Genomic DNA, 23,866 nt, shown 5'->3' with positions numbered 1-23,866 from the left:
CATAAACTGTGTGGTCATTCATGTTGTGTGTTTTTTGTACCACAAGGTACCAAAATAAATAAACGAATAATAGAATATTGGCAGTTCAGTAATCTAAAGATATAAGCAAAGATATTAGGAGCCCATCAATTTTCCCATTTTTAGGAAACCCCAAGGTGGAACTTGGGGGATGCGGTGGCACAGCAGCTTAATGACGCTGAAAGTTGCTGGCCAGAAATGGTCAACACTTCAGCGGTTTGAGCCCAGCTCTGCGCAGCAGAGCGAGCTCCTGCTTCCTCCCCAGCTCCTGCCAACCCAGCAGCTCAAAAGCAACCGTGAGTAGTTAAATGGGTACTCTCACCCCGGTGGGAGGAAAAATGCTGGCGGCACTTGCACGGGAGACGGGGAGCAGTTGCCGGTAACGCCCGAAAAAGGCGCGAAGCAACGGAGACCCTGCCTCCTGCGCTCGCCAGCTGGGCTCTGCTCTAGGAAGGAGGCCATGGCAAACCACTTCCGAAGCACCTTGCCTTGAAAACTGCAGGGACTCGTCCAGGCAGTTGCCGCAGAATCGGTCACGATTGAGTGCAGATTAAAAAAAAAAGTGGAACTTGGAACTTCAGGTTTTAGATTCAGTAGCTTTGTGAAATGAGCTAACCTGAGAACAGTTTGGGAAATGTTCGTGACAGAAAAGAAAATCTTGGCTTTGAAACACAGTCAACCAGAAGGTCAAGGGGCAGGAAAGCTTACAAAAGTTTTCTGTTTCAGTACAACTTTCCTGACCAAGAACTATCTTCTTAGCTGGAATAGGATGAGTTCTACAGTGGTGAGTGCTGTGTCTCACTTTTAACAAGGGATCAACCTTGTTAAACCCATGCCTAGTTTTACATTTCCTCCTATACTACTCTAAACTTTTTTTTTTTAACAATAATATTTATATAAACAATTCTGAGGACTGATGTATATTTTAAAGATTAATCCGCTGATTGGATTAACAATAGGTATGACTGTACATTTCAATATGCCTTGTTCATTTTTCTAGGCCAGACTGAGAACGCATGACTATAAAGACAGTAAATCAGTCAGTTTATTATGGCCTTAGACCAGTACAAGCAATGTGTCTATGAGTGCTTAGTGAGTTTTATCGCTTCAGTTTCTCCAGCAGGTCAAGTAAGGTGTTGTGCCACATGGATCTTGTAGCTCAACCAAAAGATGAAGAGGATACTAGCAGAGGACAGCCTACAAAATTGTTGACTGACCCTCATGTCAGCCAACCTTACTCAGGAACCTTTGGATCTATACAAAACTCTAGTGCAAAAGCTAGAGTCCTTTTTGACTTGTGACCCCAATTTCTCACTTAAGTGGGGTTCAATCTCATCAAAGCCATGGTTTGATAAGGGTTGTGTTGAAGCCAAGAAAGTTCTTACATCAGGTTATCATCTTTATAAATCTGAGACAGGGGACAATAACATAACGACCCTTGAACTTTTTCTCACTCTTAAAAAACAATATAAGCAACTGGTGGCCTTCAAGAAGAAGGAAGACACAAGGACCACTTGGGAATGACTTATTCAAGCAGCAAAGGAAAAGAACTCCACTTTCTTCTGCCACCTCATAGCTCACCAGGTCTCCAGAGATCTTATCCCACTGGATTCCTATATACCTCCTGAAGCCTGGGAATTACACTTACAGAAGATATATGAAGACCCCTCCAGTGAGTCCCCAATGCAAAAGGTGGAGGACCTACCTGTGTGGCCTCCAATATCTGTGTCCAAAATTAAGTTCCTTATTGGTCACCTCAGGAGGGGGAAGGCCCTGGAGCTGAACGTATTCCCCCATAACTAATGAAGAACAACATGGCAAATATAAAAAAGTACCATTGGCTGAACGGCTCTGCCCCTGTGATTCTGGAGAGGTGGAAACCACAGAACATGTTCTTCTTCGTTGCTCCTTTTACAGAGACACTCAAACCAGATGTATCCTTCCTCTGATCAGCAGCTATCCTCATCGGTCCAACTTGGCCCATGCCCAGATGTTGCTCATAGATGAACTACCTTTTATTACAGTGCATGAAGCTAGGTTTTGCACAGCAGCATGGAAGATCCACCGGACCCTGATGGGCCAATTTCCCACCAGACAGATGTATTCTATATAATCTTACTTTTTTTTCCCATGTAATTTTACATATTACATTTTACTTAAATTTTAGATACTAAAAATCTCTGTAATGTTAGATATTATCACACTTTATATAATTCTAGAGTCTACTTTATAACTTAGACATAGAATGTTCCTTTTGGACCTTACTCACAGATTCTAGTCAGCTTGTTTTATAAATGTATTTTAACTGTGTCTTAAATTTTATTTTATTTACTATCTATTAAGATAGATCTATAAATACTTACTGGGCACTCATGGACACATTGCTTGTACTGGTCTAAGACCGTAGTAAACTGACTGACTATAAAGGCAGTCAGTACTGCATAAAACCTTAGTATCTACAGATACTAGCATAACAGTACTGCAAAAAACCAAAGTATCTACGGATATTTCATTTTCCTTGATATTTGTCACTGAATGAACTTAGGCTTCCGCTACCCCAGTGTTCCTCAACCTTGGCAACTTTAAGCTGTGTGGACTTCAACTCCCAGAATTCCCCAGCCAACCTTGGCAAATGTAAGTTGGAATGGGACTTACAACCTCCATAAAACCAAGATCAAATCAATGGGTAATGAAACAATAGTAAAAGAAAGCAAAGAGAAAGTTGCGCATTTTAGGAGAAGCTAACCCAACGAGAAGTTCATATCTCTATGACTGCCTATATGTTCTGCAGTGCAAGAGATACCAGGGGCAATTCCCAATATTTCCAGATATTCCTGGGAAAAAAATAAGATAATGACTCTGTTGAGTACAGCATGATGCCTAACAACTACATACATAGGCTGTCTACTTAGTTTTCTTGGCAGCCATATGGAAATCATTTGCCATTGCTGCCTTTTTCCAGGGTTTTTTTTTTTTTTTAAATTTCCTTCTAGTCTAGAGCCTCAGGATTTTGTGGTGATCTCTCACTTACCGGATCTGACAATATTTGCTAGATGTTGCTGACTGCCCTCTAAAAATCAGAGAAGTCTACACTTCAGTGCTGAGGAGCATGGAATGGGAAAGTACTGTGCCTGTGATTCTTGCAGGACAGCAAGGATGTATTCACCCATAGCTGACCCTTCTCGGTTAGTCTATATCTAACCTTATTAACCTATTACATGTATTCACCTGTAGTTGACATCTCTTGAGAAAACAAAAGGTATGGGGATGGGTCAACAGCACAGAAGAGATCAAAGGGAAATCCCAGTTAAGGTGATGAAGAACTTCTTGAACAATCATTAATCTCTAGATGTTATATCTCCTTGAAGCAAAATGTATAAAAACCCTGATTTCTTTGTGTTTGGGGAGCCTCTTTTCATACAGGTATCCCCTTTACTGCTGCACACCAATAAAGGAAATTTGCTCTAAAGGGTTTCTCATGTCCGGTGAAGTTACTGGCAGTCATCTCCAGGCAAGAACCCAGTTTTGGGTTCAACAGTACTGAGTTAGGTAAATTCTACACAGGACACTCCCTCACAAATATTAGGGTTATTCCGTGCTTGAGAAGAGTTGCTCGCCTACCATTCACCAAGTGATAGAAATGGATACACTGACACAAGGAATTCAGAGAAATCCTATGGTCAGAGCCAACTCAGAACTGAGGAATAGCTAAATCTCATTGTTAATGTAATAAATCAATTTATAAAGAGGCAGGCACTAAATAACCAAGAAAATGATAAGGCTTTTTCCTAGTTTTGCAAATGCTTGCAACTCTTGTCATGAACCACTACCTTTTAAACAATGTAGAATCTTTAAAAGCTGTGCATTTGTTTATTTTATTTTTATTCATTCATTCATTAGATTTTCATATGGCCACAATCGTACGACTTTCAGCAGTGTTCAAAAATTAACACATCCATGCTCAGTGCAAAACCTAAATACAATTGTAAAATGAATCAAAATAACAACACACACACACACACCACCACCACCACCACCACCAAAGCAAAGCAGCATTTAGCATTCCTATAGGACTGTCTAATAAATAATGATAATAATAATACACCCCAGAAAACTTCCATTTAATCTGTTTCTGGACACCTCATTTCCAGAAGAATGGTGAATTGGGCTCGTGCAGAAAAACACCACTTATGAGAATAACTAACACTTTATTCTGGTTTATCTGATCGAGGTTTAAAAGGAATGAGATGAGAAACTACAACTATAGAAAGTATAACAGCAAAAGAGCTATTGTAGAGAGAGAGGCAAGATCTGCCTACGATTATTATTATTTTTCAACCTAAAAGTACTGTGGAGAATTTGTGCTCCTCCAAAAGTTGCTAAACTATGCCTTTCACCATTCTTCACCACTGGATCGTAAGAGAAGAAGATTCAACAACATTTAAAGCACTGTCAGGCATCATGGATCTGTATAGGACAATGCAGATTTGCATAGTTTCTATATAATCGCAACATTAAAACAATGTATCAAAGAGGCTTCCAGAATCCATCTGCTTTATGAAGGATGCATTTGTATTCATGCTATCCATTACATCATGATAGCAACACATAAAAACTGTCTCAAAATTATCTGGCGAAGTCAGCCTTTTGTATTGCAGACTCAGTGCCCTCTAGGAATTTACTACCTCTTCAAAAAAAACATAAGAAACAGAAGTAGTTACAGTACATCTATGCACTTATTGCACTCCGACAACTGTTAAAATGATCATTAGAACGTCAAGCAATTGTTCTGTGCTCAGGTTCTATTCCCATATGTGTCGTATTTGCAACCCCATCATCCCTGTTCTGCCATTTAGCTGAGGATGATGGGAGTTACAACACCTCTGAAGGATAGGGACTGGGGAAAGACTTCACAGAACTTCCTTGTGGAATGAGCTGAAAAATTCAAGTCCAGTTCTCTTAACTGGAAAAATATAAAAGCCTTTGGATCAAGACTAAATGTAAAATGGATGGTGCTTTCCTAAAATGGACTTTTAAATGGTGTATATTCACTTTGGTAGGATTTGTTGAAATGTGTACAGCTTTTTTAAAAAAAAAAGTTTTCAGAGGGATACCTTTTCACAACCACGCATGAATAGGATCAACTCTTACAATATAAATATCGTAAGAGACAAAAAGTCATTTTTGAAACCCACTCCAAACTTTTAAAGGCCATTTTTCCGATTTGTAAAGCTGAATCTGCTGGAGCAAAATCACAGATCAACAAATATTGTTTTTCTTTTTCTGTAATGCTAAAAGTGCTCTACAAACTGTTATGAACCAAAGATACCTCTCAATTGCATTTAAATGGCAAACCTACTGATTTGTAAGAACTTTCAAGAAAAAAAATATATATATTCAAGGAACTTTAACAATGTATTAGAAATGAAAAAGTTCTCCCTCCACATTTCACCCTATTATTTTATCCTGACACACTTATTTCTGAGAAAGCGAAACAAAAATAGTCACATGGCCAATTCAAGGTCATGAAGTTTTAATTAACTGTCTACAGGGTAAGAATTTACAGAAAGATCATTGATAAATGTATGCAGAATTTATGATAATGACTTCATTAACCTTCCTCTAGCAAGTCTTACAAACCAAAGAGGATGAAGTTACAGAAGCAATATTTATTGAGCATCCTTGTTGTGCTATCCAGACTGCCACGGGGAAAAATCATTGGGAGCAGATTTTATGCATGTGTACAGAAGAATACCAAACTTGGACTGGACTGAATTTTTAAAGACTCGTGTAGAAGAAAAGGTATACTCCCTTGTCCATCTGGCCTCTGAATTCCTTGAAAGCAGGCTAAGTTGCTGAAGTTGCTGCCCTTATTCTTTCTCATTTCATGTAGGAGAAGAGTTTCCAGCATTGTGAATTGTCTGGAAATTAGGGGGCAACAGCTGTTTCACCCACCTTCCCCTTAGGCATAAGTGATTAAACACAATCCAAGTTGCAAAGTAATCTAGGCGCAAAGGAGGAGGAGTCCTTAAAAAGTCAAAAATCAATCAATCAATCAATCAATCAATCAATCAATCAATCCCCAATGGTATACAGTATAAGGAAATATCAGAGGATAAAGGAGAAGTGAGGTATATGAATATACTACAGTATACAAGTATAAAATCTTATCCCAGAAAGTGGGTCTAGCTAGATTTCCTTGAGATTCTGATTAGAGTAAATAGGGAGACAAGGAATAAATCTCTTCTACTGGAAGGAATAAATAGGCACGACTAGAAGTAAACAGGCCCAAGCAAATAGGGACACGGATAAAGAGGATTTTGTTAAGGTTTATTGCTGCTGCTGAAATGGGGTGGCTTTGATTGACAGCTATCCCTCCTTTGACCAGTGAGTCAGAAGTAGCAGAAAAAGAACCATTAATAGGACAATTATTGTCGGAGTTTTTTCTATGTAGGTGAGAGAATAATGACAACCTTGAGCACTGCAGGATGCAAGTAACTTGAAAGATATTTTAAAGATGGTAGGCTTTTGTCACTGCTCAGTTAGCTATATATAAACTGGGCAAAGTTTCTTCTATAAGAAAGTTTAAATCCTGTTGTTTCCTTAAATTCTGCTGTTACAAGAAAAGTTACCTTTCCAAAAAAGAAGATTAAACAGATAACATATAAAACAAGTAATTCCATATTCGAGAATATACGTAGCTCAGGGTTGAACTGAGGAGTCCTTGGGGTTCTCTGAGCTTGGTTGTTTTCTTGCAAATGTTTCATTACCTGGATAGGTAACATCTTCAGTGCTAGAATTCTAGCATTCTATTCTATTCCATTCTAGCACTGAAGATGTTACCTAGCCGGGTAATAAAACGTTTGCAAGAAAACAACCAAGCTCGGAGAACCCCAAGGACTCCATAATTCCATATTCCTTAATTCAGTGGCAAGTCCCTTTTTGCAGCAGAAAAGAAATATTGTGAAGCCTAGGGAAACAAAGAAAGGCATGATGATGTCATCTGAGCAGGCAGGACTATGGGAGGATGATCCAGTAGCATCAAGCTGATGCAAAATCCTAGCATAGCTTCCTGCTTTCATTTGGTTTTTCACCTGAATTCTGTGGGAAATCCCAAAAGTATCCTGCATTCCTGCCAGAATTTGGTGGTATAATAATGGGGGATTGGAGGGATGAAATATTCATGCTACCTATGCAAACTCCATATAATATTGGCCGTGTTTATAAATTCTGTAAAACTATAAATGTGGTCTGTTAGGCTTTGACTTAACAGGCTGTGTGAACCCAAACCACAGTTTATGGCTTAGTAGAATTAGGAACTCAGCCAACATCACCAACTCATTTATTCTTGATAAATGTAATGGTCCAGGGAGAAATGCAATGCTAGCCCAGAGTCTATTGGAGTGGGTGGCTATAACAAAGTATAATAATAATAATAATAATAATAATAATAATAATAATAATAATAATAATACCACCAGCCTGAACACCAATTCCAAAATAGATACAAGTTAAGAATGAGAGACAGGCCTAAAAAAAAATGCAGTGCATGTAAACTGGACATTGCTTATCCCCCAAAAAAGCTGAGTCATACAACTTACTCATTCTGAAGGGGTAGATAAGATCTGAGAGGTACAGAGTTCAAGACTGAATGGAAGCTTTTGCATACATAACTCTGCTCATGAAAACAGTCATGCTCGGCTCATGAAAACAGTCATGCTCGGCTCACTGAGATTGCTTTTTATTAACATCTCTAGCATGACCCTACAGAGGCTACCAAAACTACAAATTTATGTCTGTTGTTCATTTGTCCCTTTGAGTCAATGTTGACTCCTGGTGGCTGCCTGGACAAATCCCTGCAGTTTTCTCGGCAAGGTTATTCAGAAATGGTTTACCATTGCCTGCTTCCTAGGGCTGAAAGAGAGTGACTGGCCCAAGGTCACCCAGTTGGCTTCATGCTTAAGGCAGGACTACAACTCACAGTCTTCTGGCTTCTAGCCTGGTGCCTTAACTGCTACATCACAACTTTATTAGTCCTCCAAATTTAATAACTGATATTATTGATCAATAATTGATGTTATTGATGTCAATTATATCAGTTCAAGCCCTTTGGTTAATTATGCAGTGGACGTCATTTGCGTATGACAAATGGTGTAAATGGATGCAAATGATTTTAGTATCAATTACAAGTATGCAAATGATGTACATTATGTCAGTTGTCTAGAGTGCTTTGGGACAATGGACTTTGAAGTCTGATGTAAAATGTTATTCATTACATCCAAAATTTGCTGAATGGAGGTTTGTTTATTGTATTCATAACATAATGGATGTTTATTTTTCTGACAAGCAATAAAGAAATTCCATCTACTGATGTAGGGCTCTATAGCATTCCAAAATGATGGTTTTCTGCACAAAAATCAAGATATAATCATTTTAACAGTTTGACGTTACTATATGAGATAGAGCAGCAAAGTCCAAAATACCCAATTCAGACTTTGGATCAGTTCCATCCTCTGAGTCATGCAAAACCAGAGAATTATTGCAAGTAATTAGCCAAGGAAAATAGCTAAACTTTGCCACTAGAAGTTGTCAGGAACTAGCTTCTCTCATCTACAATTCTGTAAAAAGCTATTCACCCCCCTTCAGATTTTCTGAATTGTTGCATACCTTTGTCACTTCATTTTACTAAAGCTTCAGGTGAGTCTTCAAGTATATGAAGGGAACCTGAGTGAACAAATACCTTTACAGTTTGGCACTTGATTCATTTATTTCATAAAGAAAATAATCTAATATGTGATGTGATGCACCAGTGTGAAACTAGTAATTGCTCCCTTAGATTCAGTAACTGGTTGCGTCACATTTGGCTATAATAATTGCAACCAAACACTTCCTATAATTAGTGATCAGTCTTTCACATCACTGTGTAGGAATTCTGACCCACTCCTTCATGATGAACTGCTTCAGCTACTTCAGCTCAGGAATATTTGAGGGTTTTTTTTTTTTTTTAGTATAAACTAAATGTCCTGCCAATCTTGTCCAGTCAAATCTTAAAGAAAATCAACCCTGATTGCTCATTGGAAGGATTGATAATGAAGCTCAAGCTTAGATACTTTGGTCACCTAATCCGAAGAGAGGACTCCGGAAAAGACCCTGATGCTGGGAAAGATTGAAGGCAAAAGAAGAAGGGGATGGCAGAGGATGAGATGGTTAGATAGCATCACCGAAGCAATGAGCATGAAACTGAGCAAACTCAGGGAGGCAGTGAAGGACAGGAAGGCCTGGCGCGATGTGGTTCATGGGGTCACGAAGAGTCGGACACGACTGAATGACTGAACAACAACAACAAAATGTCCTGCCACAACAAGAGCTACTGCAACATTTCTGTGGGGTTTAGGTCTAGACATATTTGGCTATTCCCAAACATTCCAAAAGACTGAATGTATTCTTTTTTATCCATTGTCTCACAGACTTGCTGCATGACCCACTTGTGTGCTTCAGCTTCAGTCGATGGACAAGGTGATCTGTTTTTTCCCCATACATTTTCTGACACGAAATCAAGTCACCAATGTTGGCAAATCATGCAGGTCCTAAGGCAGCAAAGCATCTCCCAGCACCACTTCCTTGCTTGGCCATAGTCACGAGGTTCTTATTGTAGAATGGAGTATTTGGTTTCTGCCAGGCACAATGTATTCATGTGGAATGAAGCATTCCATTTTTGATTAATCTTCTTCCACTTTTGACTTATCTTACCACAGAAAATTCCTCCATGTGTCTGGACAGTCAACAAGATGCTTTTGGCAAACTTGAGGTAAGCATCAATATTTTTTAATGTGCAGTGGCTCTAAATCTCAGTGTTACCCGCTGCTTTTCTGGTGATGGAGTCAGGAACACTGACTTTATCCAAGATGAGACAGGCTTGCCGATCTCAGGATATTGCTCTAAGGTTTTTTATGACTTCCTAGATGATGATCATTTTTAGAAGTGATCTTGAAATGACTGCCTCTCTTGAGAGGATTCACTGTTATCCCAAATATTCTCCATATCAAGACGGTGTCTCTTACTCTAGATCTGTGGAGCCTCAGAGCCTTAGAAATGATTTTGTAATCTTCCAGATTGATGGACATCAGGTTTTTTTACTTTTCTTTTGAGCAGGGAGTATGTGCGTCTAGAATCTGCATGATGGGAACTTCCTTACCAAAGTTTGTGGTATTTATATGGGGAAGGGCTGGGCCAAATAAGCCCTGATGGCATATAATCAATCAATCAATCAATCAATCAATCAATCCTAGTTATAACTTTAATTGAATTGACTGACATGGAGGCAATTACTTTCTCACTCTGACCTGTTGAATGCTGGATGACTTTGATTATGAAATAAATCAAACAGCAGTAAACTTTGGTGTTATTTGTTTACTCAAAACTTCCTTTATGTATCACTGCAGCCCCCGTGAAACTTTAATAACATTTAGTGTAAAAAATATGCAAACGTTCAGAAAATCCAAAAGAGGGTGACTACTTCTTACATAATGGCATTGATAGCACCTTTCCATTATAATCTTTGGGTTTTTATATTCCAAGCTAATAATAAACATGAAGCTGAGAATATTACCCCTGAGGTCAGTTTTCCAATTACATGTTCCACAGCTACTGATTTTCTATAACTGATTTGTTCCCAAAAGGCCACTGTTCTTGTTGTCTGATTCTTTGATCAATCTGAGAATGGGAAATACAGATTCTTTATCAATCTACATTCCTTTATCCGAAATCAACACAAACTGTAACTATTTACTAATGTGGATGTAGTTTTTTTGATAAAGTACCTTAAGTTTCAGAAACTGCAGCTTAGAAATGTAGTTCCATAAACCCAATGTCATTTTGACACCAAGACTTATTTTATTACGGCCCCTTTACCGCAGTTTGAGGATGGCAGGCACCTTCAATATTCTTTGGTAAGTAGCAAAATCTTTCTCTATCAAGTTTTCTAGTGAAATGCTTAATTGCAATTCACAGTCTCTACATGTTTGAAAGCTAGAGTCGCAAAGATACGCTGCGATAAAAGAAAATGAAAAGAAACACTCTACTGCCAGAATTTCCCAGCATCTTTTTTTTTTTAACCTTTAAAGTTAAAAATTCAATGAAAATCAGGACTACCCTACCTGGACTGCAATATTCAGACTACCGTAAGATGGCAGCAGAAAGATAGCGAAATTCTAGTTCTTTGCTGGCATAGAGCGGTCATCTGGATTTTGGCAGCCCAGTTCTGATGGCCTTCATAAAAATGGCACTGTTTTGATAGGTCACAAGCCAGCAGCATTCAAATAGTCATAAACACCCAGGACTTCTGCAGAACTGAAACGGGCTCAAGGACTGGGCAATCCAGCTTCTCTGGGCAAGCGCGCCCCACATACTATGCAAATCCAGGGGGAAAGCCCTGTTCAACTAAGCTCCGCCCTGCCCCTCACCCTGTTCTCCCATTGACTGAGAGCTACCTAAGGATTACCTCCCACCATCCTTGCAAACTACAGCTGGGTCGGTTTCTAGTACAGGTTGCAGGTCTTCCCAAGGCTGGTCCTCCCACCCTAAGCCACCAATTCCTCACTAGAGTGACAGTCGCGGTCGTTGGTTTCAAGGGACCCTTTTTACTGAAGCATATTCCACCTTTGTGCCCCCCCTTTTTTTTTTGGAATCTGAGCTACACTCCCCGTACCAAAAGAAAAGCGAGGTTGCCTGGGATAACTTTCGTTCAGATGCAGCGCCTAATCAGTGCCAAGTCAGCCGCCTGACCCCAAAGATGCGCAAAGCAATCCTACGTATGCCTCTCCGGGAACGGAAGGGCCCGCTAGAATTCCCTCTTGGGGAACCGCTCTGGGCCCGCAGCTTCTGCCAGCCCCGTCCTCCAGAGACGCATTCCGGCTGGCGGCGTCAAAGGCGCTCCGAAAAGTTCGGCGGAGTTTATTCTCAAGTCGGCGGGTGCGAATCCGGGGCGCCGAAAGGCAAGGAGAACTCTGCACCGCCCCGGAGGCAAGACAGCGCTCTGCACTTGCTCAGATGCATTCGGCTGAGGGCACGCACGACAGAAGTCAGCTCCGATCGTGGGGGGGGGGCAGGAGGAGAGGAGATCCCCGCTCGGCTCGGCCACATCCTCCCCCTCCCGCACACGCACAGACACGCCTGACAGTTCCGCGCGCTGCTCCGTCCTGGGCCCCGCCGAACTTTCGCTGCTGCGGTGCAGCCGGCCACTGACGCACATTTAATTCTCCCGTGCAGGCGGGAGACGCGCGTCCAGGGCGCCGCGCATCGCTGCCCGGGAAACCCGCCGGGAAACTCAGCAAAGTTGCTCTCTCGCGGCTCCCAGCCCCTCGTCCCCCGGCGGATGCCCCCTGCCCTGCCCTGCCCTGCCCTGCCCTGCCCTGCCCTGCCCGGCTGGCCGGCCTCGCCTTGCCTTACCTTGCTTGACACACTTCAGCCGGATGGGGTCTTTGCAGTGCTTGATCACCGCCAGCACATCCCGGATGGTGAGCCCGGCCACGGGGGTCTCGTTCACCTCCAAGAGCAGCTCCTCGGGCACCAACTTCCCGCCGCTTTCGTAGACCACCTTGCCGGGCTTGACCTCCCCCAGGTACGGGAACTGCCCGTTCTCGGCGCCCCCCTTGAGCTCAAAGCCCAGCTGGCCCTCCGGGTTCCTCACGATGACACACTCATGGACTCGGCTCGTCCAGTGGCTTTTCTTCTTCAAGCCCTTGGACATTGCCGTGGGGAGGGCGGGGGAGGGAGCGGCGCCGCGGTTGCTTTCCCTCCGTGCCTTGGGGTGTCCTTGGAGTTCCCTTTCGTGGGGGGGGGGGCGAGGAGAGGAGGAGGCGGCGCGGGGAAAGGCTCCGAGGGGCGGGGGGCTTGGCTGCTCGTCCCCGTCGTCTCCGTCGGCGGCGGATGAAAAGAGGGGGTGAGGACCGGGGGGGGAAGGAAGGAAGGAAGGAAGGAGGAAAGGAGGGAAGGAGGGCGAGAGGCCGGTTCCCCCTCTGGCTCGCTCTAGCGGCGTGCGAGGCGGGAGCCGCAAGCCATGGCAGCGACTGCTGCAGCAGCCGCCGCCGCCACTGGGATGCTGGCGAGCGAGTGCGGGTGCGTGTATGCTGGTGCGTGTGTGTGTGTGTGTGTGAGAGAGAGAGAGAGAGAGAAAGCGAGCGAGAATACTAGTTGTACAGTAACTGGCTGGAGAGGGAGGGCTGTGTACGCTGGAGTAGGAGGCGGGAGCGAGCTGGGCTGGCGGGCTGGCTGGCTCACACAGTCGCTCTCCGCCGCGCCTGACCCGGTAGTGAAGACCGAGAGAGAGGCTGGCTCGCCTGGCAGAGCAACAGCAGGGAAGCGAGAAGGCGGAGAGCAGCCAGCGGAGGGTGGGGAGGGAGGCGGGGAGGGAGGGGGAGGAGGAGGGGGAGGAGAAGGACCCGCCGCTGCGCCGCCGAGGCGGACGGCGCGAGTGCCGCAAGCATCGCCGGCAGCTCGGCCTCGCCTCCGGCCCGCACTGGCCGCGCCCCGGACGAACGGGGACGTCGCCCACCTGCCCTCTTCCCTGCTGCCCCCTCCCCAATCTGGCCCCTCCAGGGGCTCGTCGCGCACGCCGGGCTGCCATTCGCCTGTTCCGCAAAGCGCCCCGGCGACCGGCGAGGCGGCGGCGGCGGCGGCAACCGCGCCAGGCGCGAAAGGAGAGCTTCAGAAGGGGGAGGCGGCAGCGGCGAGGGGGCCGAGGCGGCAGGAGAAGCCTGGCTCCGCTGGCCGCTTCCTCGCGCCCTTCGTCTCTGCTTTCAAGATAAAACCTGCTTTACTCCCGCAAGAGTTCGGCATCGTTAGGGAACTCCGAGTCAAGCATCCGCACGCCTCCGCTCCCGCAACTCCTGCGAGAGGAGCGGAATGGCTGGTGTGGCGGTCCGTTTTGCCAGCGAGTTTCTTTCGGGGAGACTTCATAGGAAGCCGCTAAGAGTCCTTGCTTGGAAGCAGGGAGACTGCCCGCCTTGATCTCTGAAAACTCGGATGCAGAAGGGCAGGACAGATGTGCCTCCACAAGGCATTGAATCTGCAAGGGAAGAGAACTTGCAACTTCAATGGAATCCCCCCAGGTGCTCCTGGACAAGTTGTGGAAAATGAAAGTGGCCCCTAGGTTTCCCTCTGGGTGTGTGATGGGACCTGCCCACCCCGTCAGGTCTGGGAGACAAAGATGGTGGGCAATTGCTGTCAGTAGTCCCCCTTGTTCTAATTCCAGGCTCTAGTTAGTTAAACCTGCCACCTTAAGATCCATCAAGGAGTGTAACATTTGGATCCTTTATTGCACAACATGCTTGATCGAACTTGGCTATATTAGTGAGCCTAAAAGGTGTCGTTATATTCATGTATTTGTTCATTTCATTCCATTGATACGGCCACTTGTCCACAAACAGCTCTAGATGCTGAACAACTTTAAAAGCAGCCAAAGAAATATGCAGAATACAAAATGCTACAAAATACAACTGTGCCAAAAAAAAAAAAAAAAATCAGAAAAGGAAAAAAATAACACCCATACTATATGTCATATTTAAATAGAGTAATTGGTTTATCTCACAGTGTCTTTCTGCTTGAGAGTCAGTTTGGTGTAGTGGTTAAGGCACTAGGCTAGAAACCAGAAGACTCTGAGTTCTAGTCCTGCCTTAGGCAGAAAATCAGCTGGGTGTCCTTGGGCCAGCCTCTCTCTTTCTCCCTTCCCTAAGAAGGCAAGGACAAACCACTTCTGCAAATCTTGCCAAGAAAACCACAGGGACTTGTCCAGACAGTCGCCAGGAGTCAACATGGACTCACACACACACATACAGTATATACTCATGAAGTATATTCCACCAGCATCACCTTCTGCCATTCTCTTCAATACTTCCAAACGGTATTGCCTTTATTCTAGGAATTTTAAAAATCTCTGTAGTGCCATCTCTTTATTTCTCAAATTCACTCAAACCACACACACCTCATGTACACTTAACTTGCTTAGTACAAACTGCCCTTTGACATCCCAAGACTATTCTATTCTATGGAGAAAATGTCCAAGGCTGGGGTGTATCTTTGTCATTTTATCTATCAGTTTAATAATTAAAAGAGAACGCCTTCATTTCATTTTACTGCTCTTATATATCCACAGTACCATAAATAAGCTTGCTTCATTAGGATTGTATGAATTTTCCAGTATTTATTAGAATCTGGTGGCTGATGATATGACTCTTATGTTTAATATCTTGTTACTTAAATGATATATATCCTGACAGTGCAGGCTCTGTTCCCCCCCCCCACACACACACACACAATTTTTCCAGTTTAAGACCCATCAATAACAATATGAGCCTGTGTAGGTTATTAATTTGTTACGGTTATACTATTTTAGAAAATTATAGTCCGTTGATTTTGTTGTCAGAGGAGCAATAGATTTGCAGTTATAAACCAAGAGAAAAATTAGCTCCTCAGGAGCTGAATGAGAAACGAAGGTTTCACACAACTGAAGAGTTTACCAAGTCCTCAATTCAACACCGAAGCAGGAATATTTAAACTCATAGTCAAACTGAAGACTTTCCAGTATGAAATTCTTTGGATAACAAAGAATGATAGATAAAGTTCCAAAAGTCTTTTTGACCATGTCACACATATTGCTATCTTTCTAATTTAGAGAAACATTTTCCCTACTGCCTTACTCTGCTCTGTAACATCATGCAAATAAAGTAATCAAACAAAATCATATTAAAAGTATTAACCATTTTAAAATCCCCAAGTAGATGTTTTGTGTCAAACAGAATGGCAGTGTGAGCAAAACTCTCCAGGGATGGCATGCCATAACCAATACACCACTGCTCAGAAAATCCTCATGTTTATCACTCCAGTAGCACTGAGCAAAAAGTCTTGGTGAGAAGTCTTAAGGCAACTAAAGAACTGAAGACATTGTGATAGGGTTTTAAAGGAATGTAGCAACATCCCAGGACGGATGGCTTCCAAAGAAGACACCTGGACTTCTCTAGAGGCTATATGCAAATCAATCCAGAGGTAAGCTCCTTGAGTTAAACTGGACTTATTTCCAAATAAACATCTAGGGTCTTAGAAATCCAATTTAATGCTCTGACCCAATATTTCCTACTCAGGTCAGTATGAATGCCCAAACTCATACAGGGAACCTAAATTGGATCTATTTCCTTTCTTCTGAGATGATTGTGTGATTAGAGATCTCATCAGGTCTTCTGAATCTTCCCTGTACCAAAATCGTACTTATTTAATCACTTTTCCCTGCTTTGATCACCTACTCTAAGTTGAAGATGATTTTCTGAATTGGGGAGATTCTCCTATCTATGGAGGCTCTTTTGATAACATAAACGGTTGATCTTCAGTGATTCCATGTTACATGGAAAATGCTGCATAAACAGAAGGGGTTCCACACTTCAGAAGCATGCTCTCAATCCTAGAATGGGCTGGAGAAGCAAATGTGCCAATTCTTTCCTATGTGCTGTCATGAGTAAGATTAAGAATGCATGAAGGTGTTTGTTTTCACTAGCACTCTTGTTAACAACTCAGAATTTAGGCCTACACTGCTTCCTTTCTTGGCAATGGCTTCATTTTAGAAGAACCTGCTGCTTAACACTGAAATTCGTTAACAGATTCTAGTCATGTATCTATATTAAAGAGTTACACAGGGCAATAGATCACTTTCTTAGAGAGGACTTACTGTAGGACTGCCATATCTAATCTACATAAATCTGACTGACCACTAGTGGTAGGAAAGAAATAAAGAAAACTAACAGTTTACTGCCATCTACTGGCCATACAGATGTTTGCAGCCCAGATGTGGCATAGTAGTAGTTTTGTGGAGAAATCTGAACCTAAATGTTTTATGAAAAAAAAGAGGGAACTTTTTCTTTTTTCCCTACTTTCCCTACTTTTTGTAGGGAAAAAAGGGGAAAGGATTACAGAAATCCAATTCATTTTTACATAGTCCCTGTAACTGCACTTTGTATGTGTGTGTGTGAATGAATAAATGAAACCTAATGTCAGTATCATATATAATTAACTTGTTAAATTGCTTTGGTAATTGTTTATGTAATTTTGCAGTTGCAAAAAGATCATTTTTGCAGATTTCTTCCAACAAAAGTTGCCTTCTGCTCCCCAAAGTTTGGAGTTCTGAAATCAGCAGGAAAGGTTAGTCAGAACTAATTTAAATCCCACTAATAAAAGTCTTCTGGCATTATGATACCTTTATTCTACCACAGGCTTTGATGGACATGCTAGAATAAGTCAGTCCAGTTGATGATTGTATATGAGGTCCAGTTGATCAGATATGAGGTGGTATCTTGAGATTAGGTGTATGTACCTAATAGAATGTCCTATAAACAACTGCAGTATTGTAATTCAGGCCTTTCCCCCTTTTGTATATGCCTTCTGACATCACATGAAAAGGGTAGAGTTTTCATCATGATGACACAATGCTACTTTCATTGGAAGAACCAGAACTGTGGATGTCAATGATATGATTATGGTTCTTGTCAATGACTGAATTTTCAGTTGGTTATCAGACATGATGAACCATTCTGAGCAGATATTCAGGGAGTCCTTCATTAGAAGCTGTGATTGCTCAGAATCAACACTTTGTGAGTACAACTAAAAATAACTCTTTTGACCTGGCTTTTCCCAACCATTTTAAACAGTCTCATTCTTTCAAGCAACCAGAAACTATTCTGAAAGGAGAAACAAAAATCTTCATTTGCATTCCTACTGTATTCCTGCTATAACATGAGTTAATCCCTTTAGTTTACCCTTGCTAGAAACAACATACCTCTTCTGGACTGTAAGGAACCCTGGAATGGCATGAGTTACAGTGCCTGTTAAATGAGATTCATAAAGTCTGCAGGTAGCTGAGCAGGTCCTTTGTCTAGCTAATTCCCCTGATCTGATATGAATACAGTCCTTCTCCATAGTGTAGGGAAAAACAGTTGCCTTGCTAGCATTAGCAGTGTCCCTGGTCTGCAAGCAAACAGTCAAGCCTTTAGATAGGAATCTTAAGAATGTTAGCTTGAATCATATTCAAGTAATACTCCCAAACTATAATTGCTTTTTCAAAGCTTTTCCTGCTATTATATGGCAATGCTACAAGGCTAGATAGCAACCGTAGATGCCCTATGGGGGCTAGACTGAATGGACACTCTAGCAGCTAACTTGAAAATTGCAGCCATAAATCCAGTCAGAACAATGCCACTCTTTGCAGATGAAGATGATGGTGGTACCCAATCCCTGCAAGATGCTGCAGCAAACAGACTACCCTGGTCCCAAGGCTAGGGAGGCACTATAATGAGAGAAGCCATAAATTCAAGCAAATGTGAGAGCTTGGGAAAAAGTGGAGAAATATCTAGTGAAAGATGAGTATGCTAAATATGCAGAACAGCTAAAAAAAATAAACTCAAACTGGAGCATTACTGAGAATCCTGGAGTATGGCAGTGCAAAACTATGTCAGGCTCCCAGAGACGATTGACACAGAATTGAGCACTATTAAGGAATAGTGAACAATGTGAAAAGCAAAAGGAAAGGTAATGTGTAACAATATGCAACGAGAGAAGTAATATTTAGGGATCACAGATGAGTACGTATGGCATTCCACGCTGTTCTACAAATTTTTAGTATCATCCTACCTGTCCAATGAAGAGGGATCAACACAGATCATCTCTCTCTTCCTGTGCTCGAACAGTTACCTTCTCAAGCATCTTTCAGACATATCTATCATTCTGGGAAGTACACATGTTTGAGTGCCTCCACGTTTGTCATAGCAACTGGAAAAGGAAGAGCAGAAGCAACAGTTGTTCAAAAGCATCCCAAGTACACTACAAGCAGATGAGATAAGAGTGCACCTGTAATCAGCAGAAGTGTATCTAGAGTCAAAAGTGGTTGAGATGGAAGCATACCTAAAACCGAAAACAATTGAGATGAAATCATAAGTAGCCACACTGAAATAAGAGAAAGGGGATTCTCAAGCTGCAGCAAGGGCCAAGATACTTGCAAGCACCTTAAGATCAGGGCATGAGTAAAGTGGAGTTGAGTAAAGTGAACCATATCCAGAAGGTGGCATGGTATGCCTTATTACACTCAATTCTACATTTGCAGACAACATTGATGCCCTTGATAAGAACATCCCTAGAAGTTAGAGTCATCCAGCACACACTCCAGACATTTAGGGAGTTTGGCAACAACGTATCTTAGAGATCAATGCACCTCAGTGGTTCCTGGGCCACCTCTTACAACTTACCAATTATACCAAAGTCCTCAATTCCAGCAAAGTGTCTATGCAATCACACCCGATCTAGTGACATAGCTAAAACTAGAAGGAAGTTTCTGACTTCTTTATTTGTGAGATTCAGTGGTTGTTCAGAAGACTATAGAAATTGGAGTGACAACTTCCATATAATAATGAAGCCATGAATCTTCTCTCCTCTGGATCAAGCTCAATTAATCTCCTGCCCAAACAGAAAGGGAGCATTTGGAGATGACTCAGGAAACTCATTGAACTCATGCTGGGACAGAATGCATTTAAACTGATAGAGATCTCTCCCAGAAGGAAAAAACCCTAAGGACCTTTACCAAAATAACAGACTGGCCTCTCCAAGCTATGGGACTTTCACCATATTTTGACTCAGACAGTTTGGATTTTCTGACAGAATGCCCCTTCATTTATTGGCAGAACTTGAAATCATCTGTCCAAAGCAATTGGTGCTACCTTTTCTTCAGATGGCGCATATTTAGATAGAATTGTGCTGTAAATCCAGATCCAATACTAAGAAGGCAGTTAAGTATGACTATCTATCAAAAGAATGTTCTACACATGTACCTTCAAAGGATCATGTTCTCTCCTTTTCTAACAATTGTTTATCTTTTCTGTGGATTTGTAACATTTGACAGCAAAGTAAGGGCTATAATTACTACCCTTATCTAACTCTGGTCATAACTGCTACGATGAGGTGAAAATGCTTTTATATCCTTGTTAGCGTATTAGAAGTGTAAGAGATCTGGGTTGGCCAAGATGATTGCTCAAGAATTCCTTTTTTTTTTTTGCTAATGAAAGCAAAATTGATAAATTAAGTTTATCTCCCCTTTTATTGATATATCTGTGTATTTGTTTATTAATCAAATTTATATGCCACCCATCTCACTTTATAAGTGACTCTAGGCAAAAGATTGATTTGAAGTGGTTGGCAAAGAGTTTGAGAAGGAGGTTTATTATATGTGTGCATGACATACACACTCATTCCAAATTGAAGAATGTGCTGGTCCCAGCTGAGAAATGTGCTAATTCAGAGTCCTGAGTGTAAAAACACAACAAAAAAGCTTGAGCCACTGATGGCTGGAGTCAGCCAGAGGGAATGAAAAGTTGTTCACCCTGAATTAGAAGATTTTTCAAAAATTAGGTCTGCAGTGTGCGGGGCATTAGGGAATTATTTCAGCCATGAGGTATGCGGGAGCAAAAAGACAGAGAGAACACCTGTCAATGAGTTATAAGCTGAAGGCATCATATTCCAGGAATCTGATATACTTTGCTGATAGACATGTTAATCAAATATTACAAACAAATCAAAAAAGCTCTCCTTCAGAGGTATCTGAATATATCTTCGGTTGCCAAGACTTTTCCATTAGTCCCTACAATCAATGCAAAGTATATGTTTTGACTATTAAAATCCTTTGGGTCTTACAAATATTTATTTTCATTTTGTTTCAGGCTTCCTACTTCCTCAGAAGGTGAGGTGTCCAAGAATAGTTTGTTCAAGGAAGCATATGCTTTTCCTGCCTTCTTGCAAACTGATTTTGAAATTCTGTTTGGTCTCTAGAATTCCAATCATTGGTGTGGAAGGGATTTGGTGTTGAAGCAGTAGAAGCCCCAAACCTATTGAATTCTGTAGACTGTGGTCAACTTGGTGTAGTGATTAAGGCACCAGGTTAGAAACCAGGAGACTGTGAGTTCTAGTCCCACCTTAAGGATAAAGCCAGCTGGGTGACCTTGGGCTAGTCACTTTCTCTCAGCCCTAGAAAGGAGGCAATGGCAAATCACTTCCAAAATCTTGCCAAGAAAGTTGCAGGGAGTTGTCCAGGGGGTTGCCAGGAATCAACCATGACTCGAAGGCACCAAAAAAAAAAAAAAGACAGTGGCTGGGATGGCTTTGCTTTTAGGAGTTTAATGATTCTTTGGAAGAATCATTTAAAGTTACACATCCTCTCCTCCTCAATTCTTTTCTGTGTAAATAATAATATGCAGAATGAAGCACAGAGACAAATTTAATTATGCCGTCCCTACTTAGGGATTCTCCATAGTACTGAATGCCAACCTTCATAATTCCCCAACTACTATGTTCAAAAGCAAGTAAAATAACTTTCAGAAGCAGCAACAAGGTCTTTAGTTTGTCTAGGACAGGAATTGTAGTCTAACACATCTGGGAAACATCAGGTGAAAACAATCTAGAACTAATATCTACCAGATAGTTATACAAAACGTAGACATCCTCAGTAAATCTAAGAAGTGCAAGAAAAGTTACTAATTTTTCACTTTTAGTAAATGCATGATGGAATATTTCCACAAGCAAAGTTCTATTCCTTTAATCACAACAATTCACCCCATATGTATCTCAGTCATCAGGAACAGTAGTCTATTTACTGTGTTGAAAAGTCTATTAATAAATGAAATGTAAAGTTCTGTCCAAGACATATTATTGTAATAGTGCTTTCTTGCACAACATCTGTCAATCGTTCCCTGCCTGAGTGTCAGGTTCAGCCCAAAGAACTCCAAGAGACAATGCAAGTTCAGTTCTGCTGTGTTTATTAGCTACAACCTCTAGACAGAATTTCCCCAGACTGAACCCTAGCTCCCAAGCCAGCCAGCCACAACACAGTGAATTCCTTAGGGAGGTGTCAGCCTCATCCTCTTGAACTTCCCACGCTCCTGCTGTGGACTAAGAACATGCTTATTTCCCTGAGCCTGGCCTTCATAAGTCCATTCCATCACACTGAGTTACTGAAATCATTTAAAAGCCTTAAAAAATATTAATGACCCTGACTGAAAACAGTGGGGCAATGGAAATCCTTTGGTGAGATAATGGAGAACTAGTGCAAGGATTTGGGGAGAGAGAATTACTAATGTTGCGCTCCATGGATTCACTATTCTTCTTGTTATGCATTTCATTCTAATTTCCATACAATTACAGAGCCAGCTCATTTACCAGCAGAAAAAGAGGTGACGTGCCATGCGCCATCTTACTTTTCATATCATACCAAATCGAATTTATTTTTAGCCCTACAATTTCATCATGTTGTAAATTTCATTGTTGTAAATGGGCTATCATGCCTGGACACAATTAACATCATATCACCAGGACTACCATCATTGTCTGTGTGGTCTTCTGCTTTATGCTACCTAATCTGCGAAACTAAAAGTTGCTTGCAGAACATTATATACCTTGATGACTCTCTCTCAAGCATGATTACATGTTTCTGTGTTACCTCCGATGCAATCATGTATCTATTGTACCTTCACCCAAACAGCCCTTGATTACATCTCCATATCAGTCCATTTGTCTTGTTGGATTGAAAGTTATCACTTTAATAATCTTCAGTTGTATCACATTATCAAGGGAGGAAACTCCATGCTTTGCAAATGTGTGTGTGCAAATTTGCAGAGAAAAGTGTCTGCAGAGAAAAATCAGCCAACAGGAGGGTCTCTTTCTCTTATCTCCCCCCACCCCCCATTTTCCATTAGAAAAATAATTATGGGTCATTTGCAGGGAAGCACATCTTTCCTAGTATTGCAATTGCCTTTCTGTGCAATATATAGTTAGGTTCTGAGAGCGCAGGGCGAAGCATTTTCTCTCCTGCATCTCTTATCTGCCCCAATTAATTGACTAGTTGTTCAGTTCCACTCGGACTGCTAATATACTTGGTGATAAGGGAACTTAGGCTGAGGCCTAGTAAAGCCAAGCTTTAAGGTTCAATGTAAGCAATTAAGTATGGTATGTGAGTCAACTAAAATGTTTAAGCAATTAATACAAGCTGATACACAAGTGTAGTTTTTTTAGGCTGAAATGTACATATTATTTCACTGGACAAAATATCTATTTTCTGAGAAGTCAGCATTGATCAAGTCTAGTGACGTTATTATGGTCCAAAATGAGCAACACAATTATCAGTGTATAAAATGCATGAAATACTGTTACAGGATGTACAGGTAATAAACATGTCCATAACAATATTTTGGTGAAATTTATAAGCTAGCACTCAGAATCTGGAAAATGCTTTTTTCCCCCAAAGTTCTGAAATAATGCTCTTCTATTATTCCTGATCTTTCATAAAGACTTCATTATGCATCATTAATTATAAGCACATGATACAGAGATGTTGTGCATAAATATAAATGGCCTGAGGATTTTAAAACAAAGTTCTCAGTGAGACAGCAGATCTCAGTGTCTTGGACATAATGCACTTCCCTGTGTAGCTATTTCATATCACAATAAGACACAAGGATGGGTTCAGACTCTTGCAAACAAAGATTTCTGCAGTTAGCTTCGCTACCTCTATAATTCATCATCCTCTGTTTTTGTCTCTTCCACTCCTAGAGTCACCTGGCAGAGGATTTTTCAAATTAAAAGTTGACAACACACTGGCTTTTAGTATATCTCCTGATTTATGTACCTGCTGAAACTCTAGATGTACATAATTTTCCAAAGTGGCTTTTACTCAGTCGGTACACCTGCTCAGTTTCACTGCTGTATCACAGCCTCTATATTGTGCCCTGCTGTAGTGCAATTCCCAACAGTCCTTCTAAGGAAGTAGAGTAAA

At 41.6% G+C, this 23,866-nt stretch overlaps 1 protein-coding gene across 11 annotated transcripts in view; it reads right to left on the bottom strand.

Annotated features, from left to right (window-relative positions):
- MAGI2 (membrane associated guanylate kinase, WW and PDZ domain containing 2) overlaps nucleotides 1–12,804 on the bottom strand; it is a 659,127-nt gene extending 646,323 nt beyond the window's left edge. For 7 of the 11 annotated variants that reach the window (XM_088134917.1, XM_088134920.1, XM_088134919.1 and 4 more), the window contains exon 1: nucleotides 12,466–12,803. In XM_088134917.1, coding sequence (XP_087991043.1) covers nucleotides 12,466–12,766 — 301 coding nt within the window. In that variant the 5' untranslated portion in view covers nucleotides 12,767–12,803. Of the gene's footprint in view, nucleotides 1–12,465 lie in introns of all 11 variants that reach the window. The other 4 variants (XM_088134926.1, XM_088134927.1, XM_088134928.1 and 1 more) reach the window with 2 other exon arrangements.
- Nucleotides 12,805–23,866: the final 11,062 nt, after the last annotated feature.

The sequence above is a fragment of the Python bivittatus genome, unplaced genomic scaffold (genome assembly GCF_059951505.1).
Source record: "Python bivittatus isolate LINGU-HERP-01145 unplaced genomic scaffold, Pbiv_v1 ctg000120_np1212, whole genome shotgun sequence".
In the NCBI taxonomy this organism is placed as follows: Eukaryota; Metazoa; Chordata; class Lepidosauria; order Squamata; family Pythonidae; genus Python; species Python bivittatus.
Note: the sequence above shows the minus strand (reverse complement) of the source record. Positions and strands in the feature narration are given on the sequence as shown.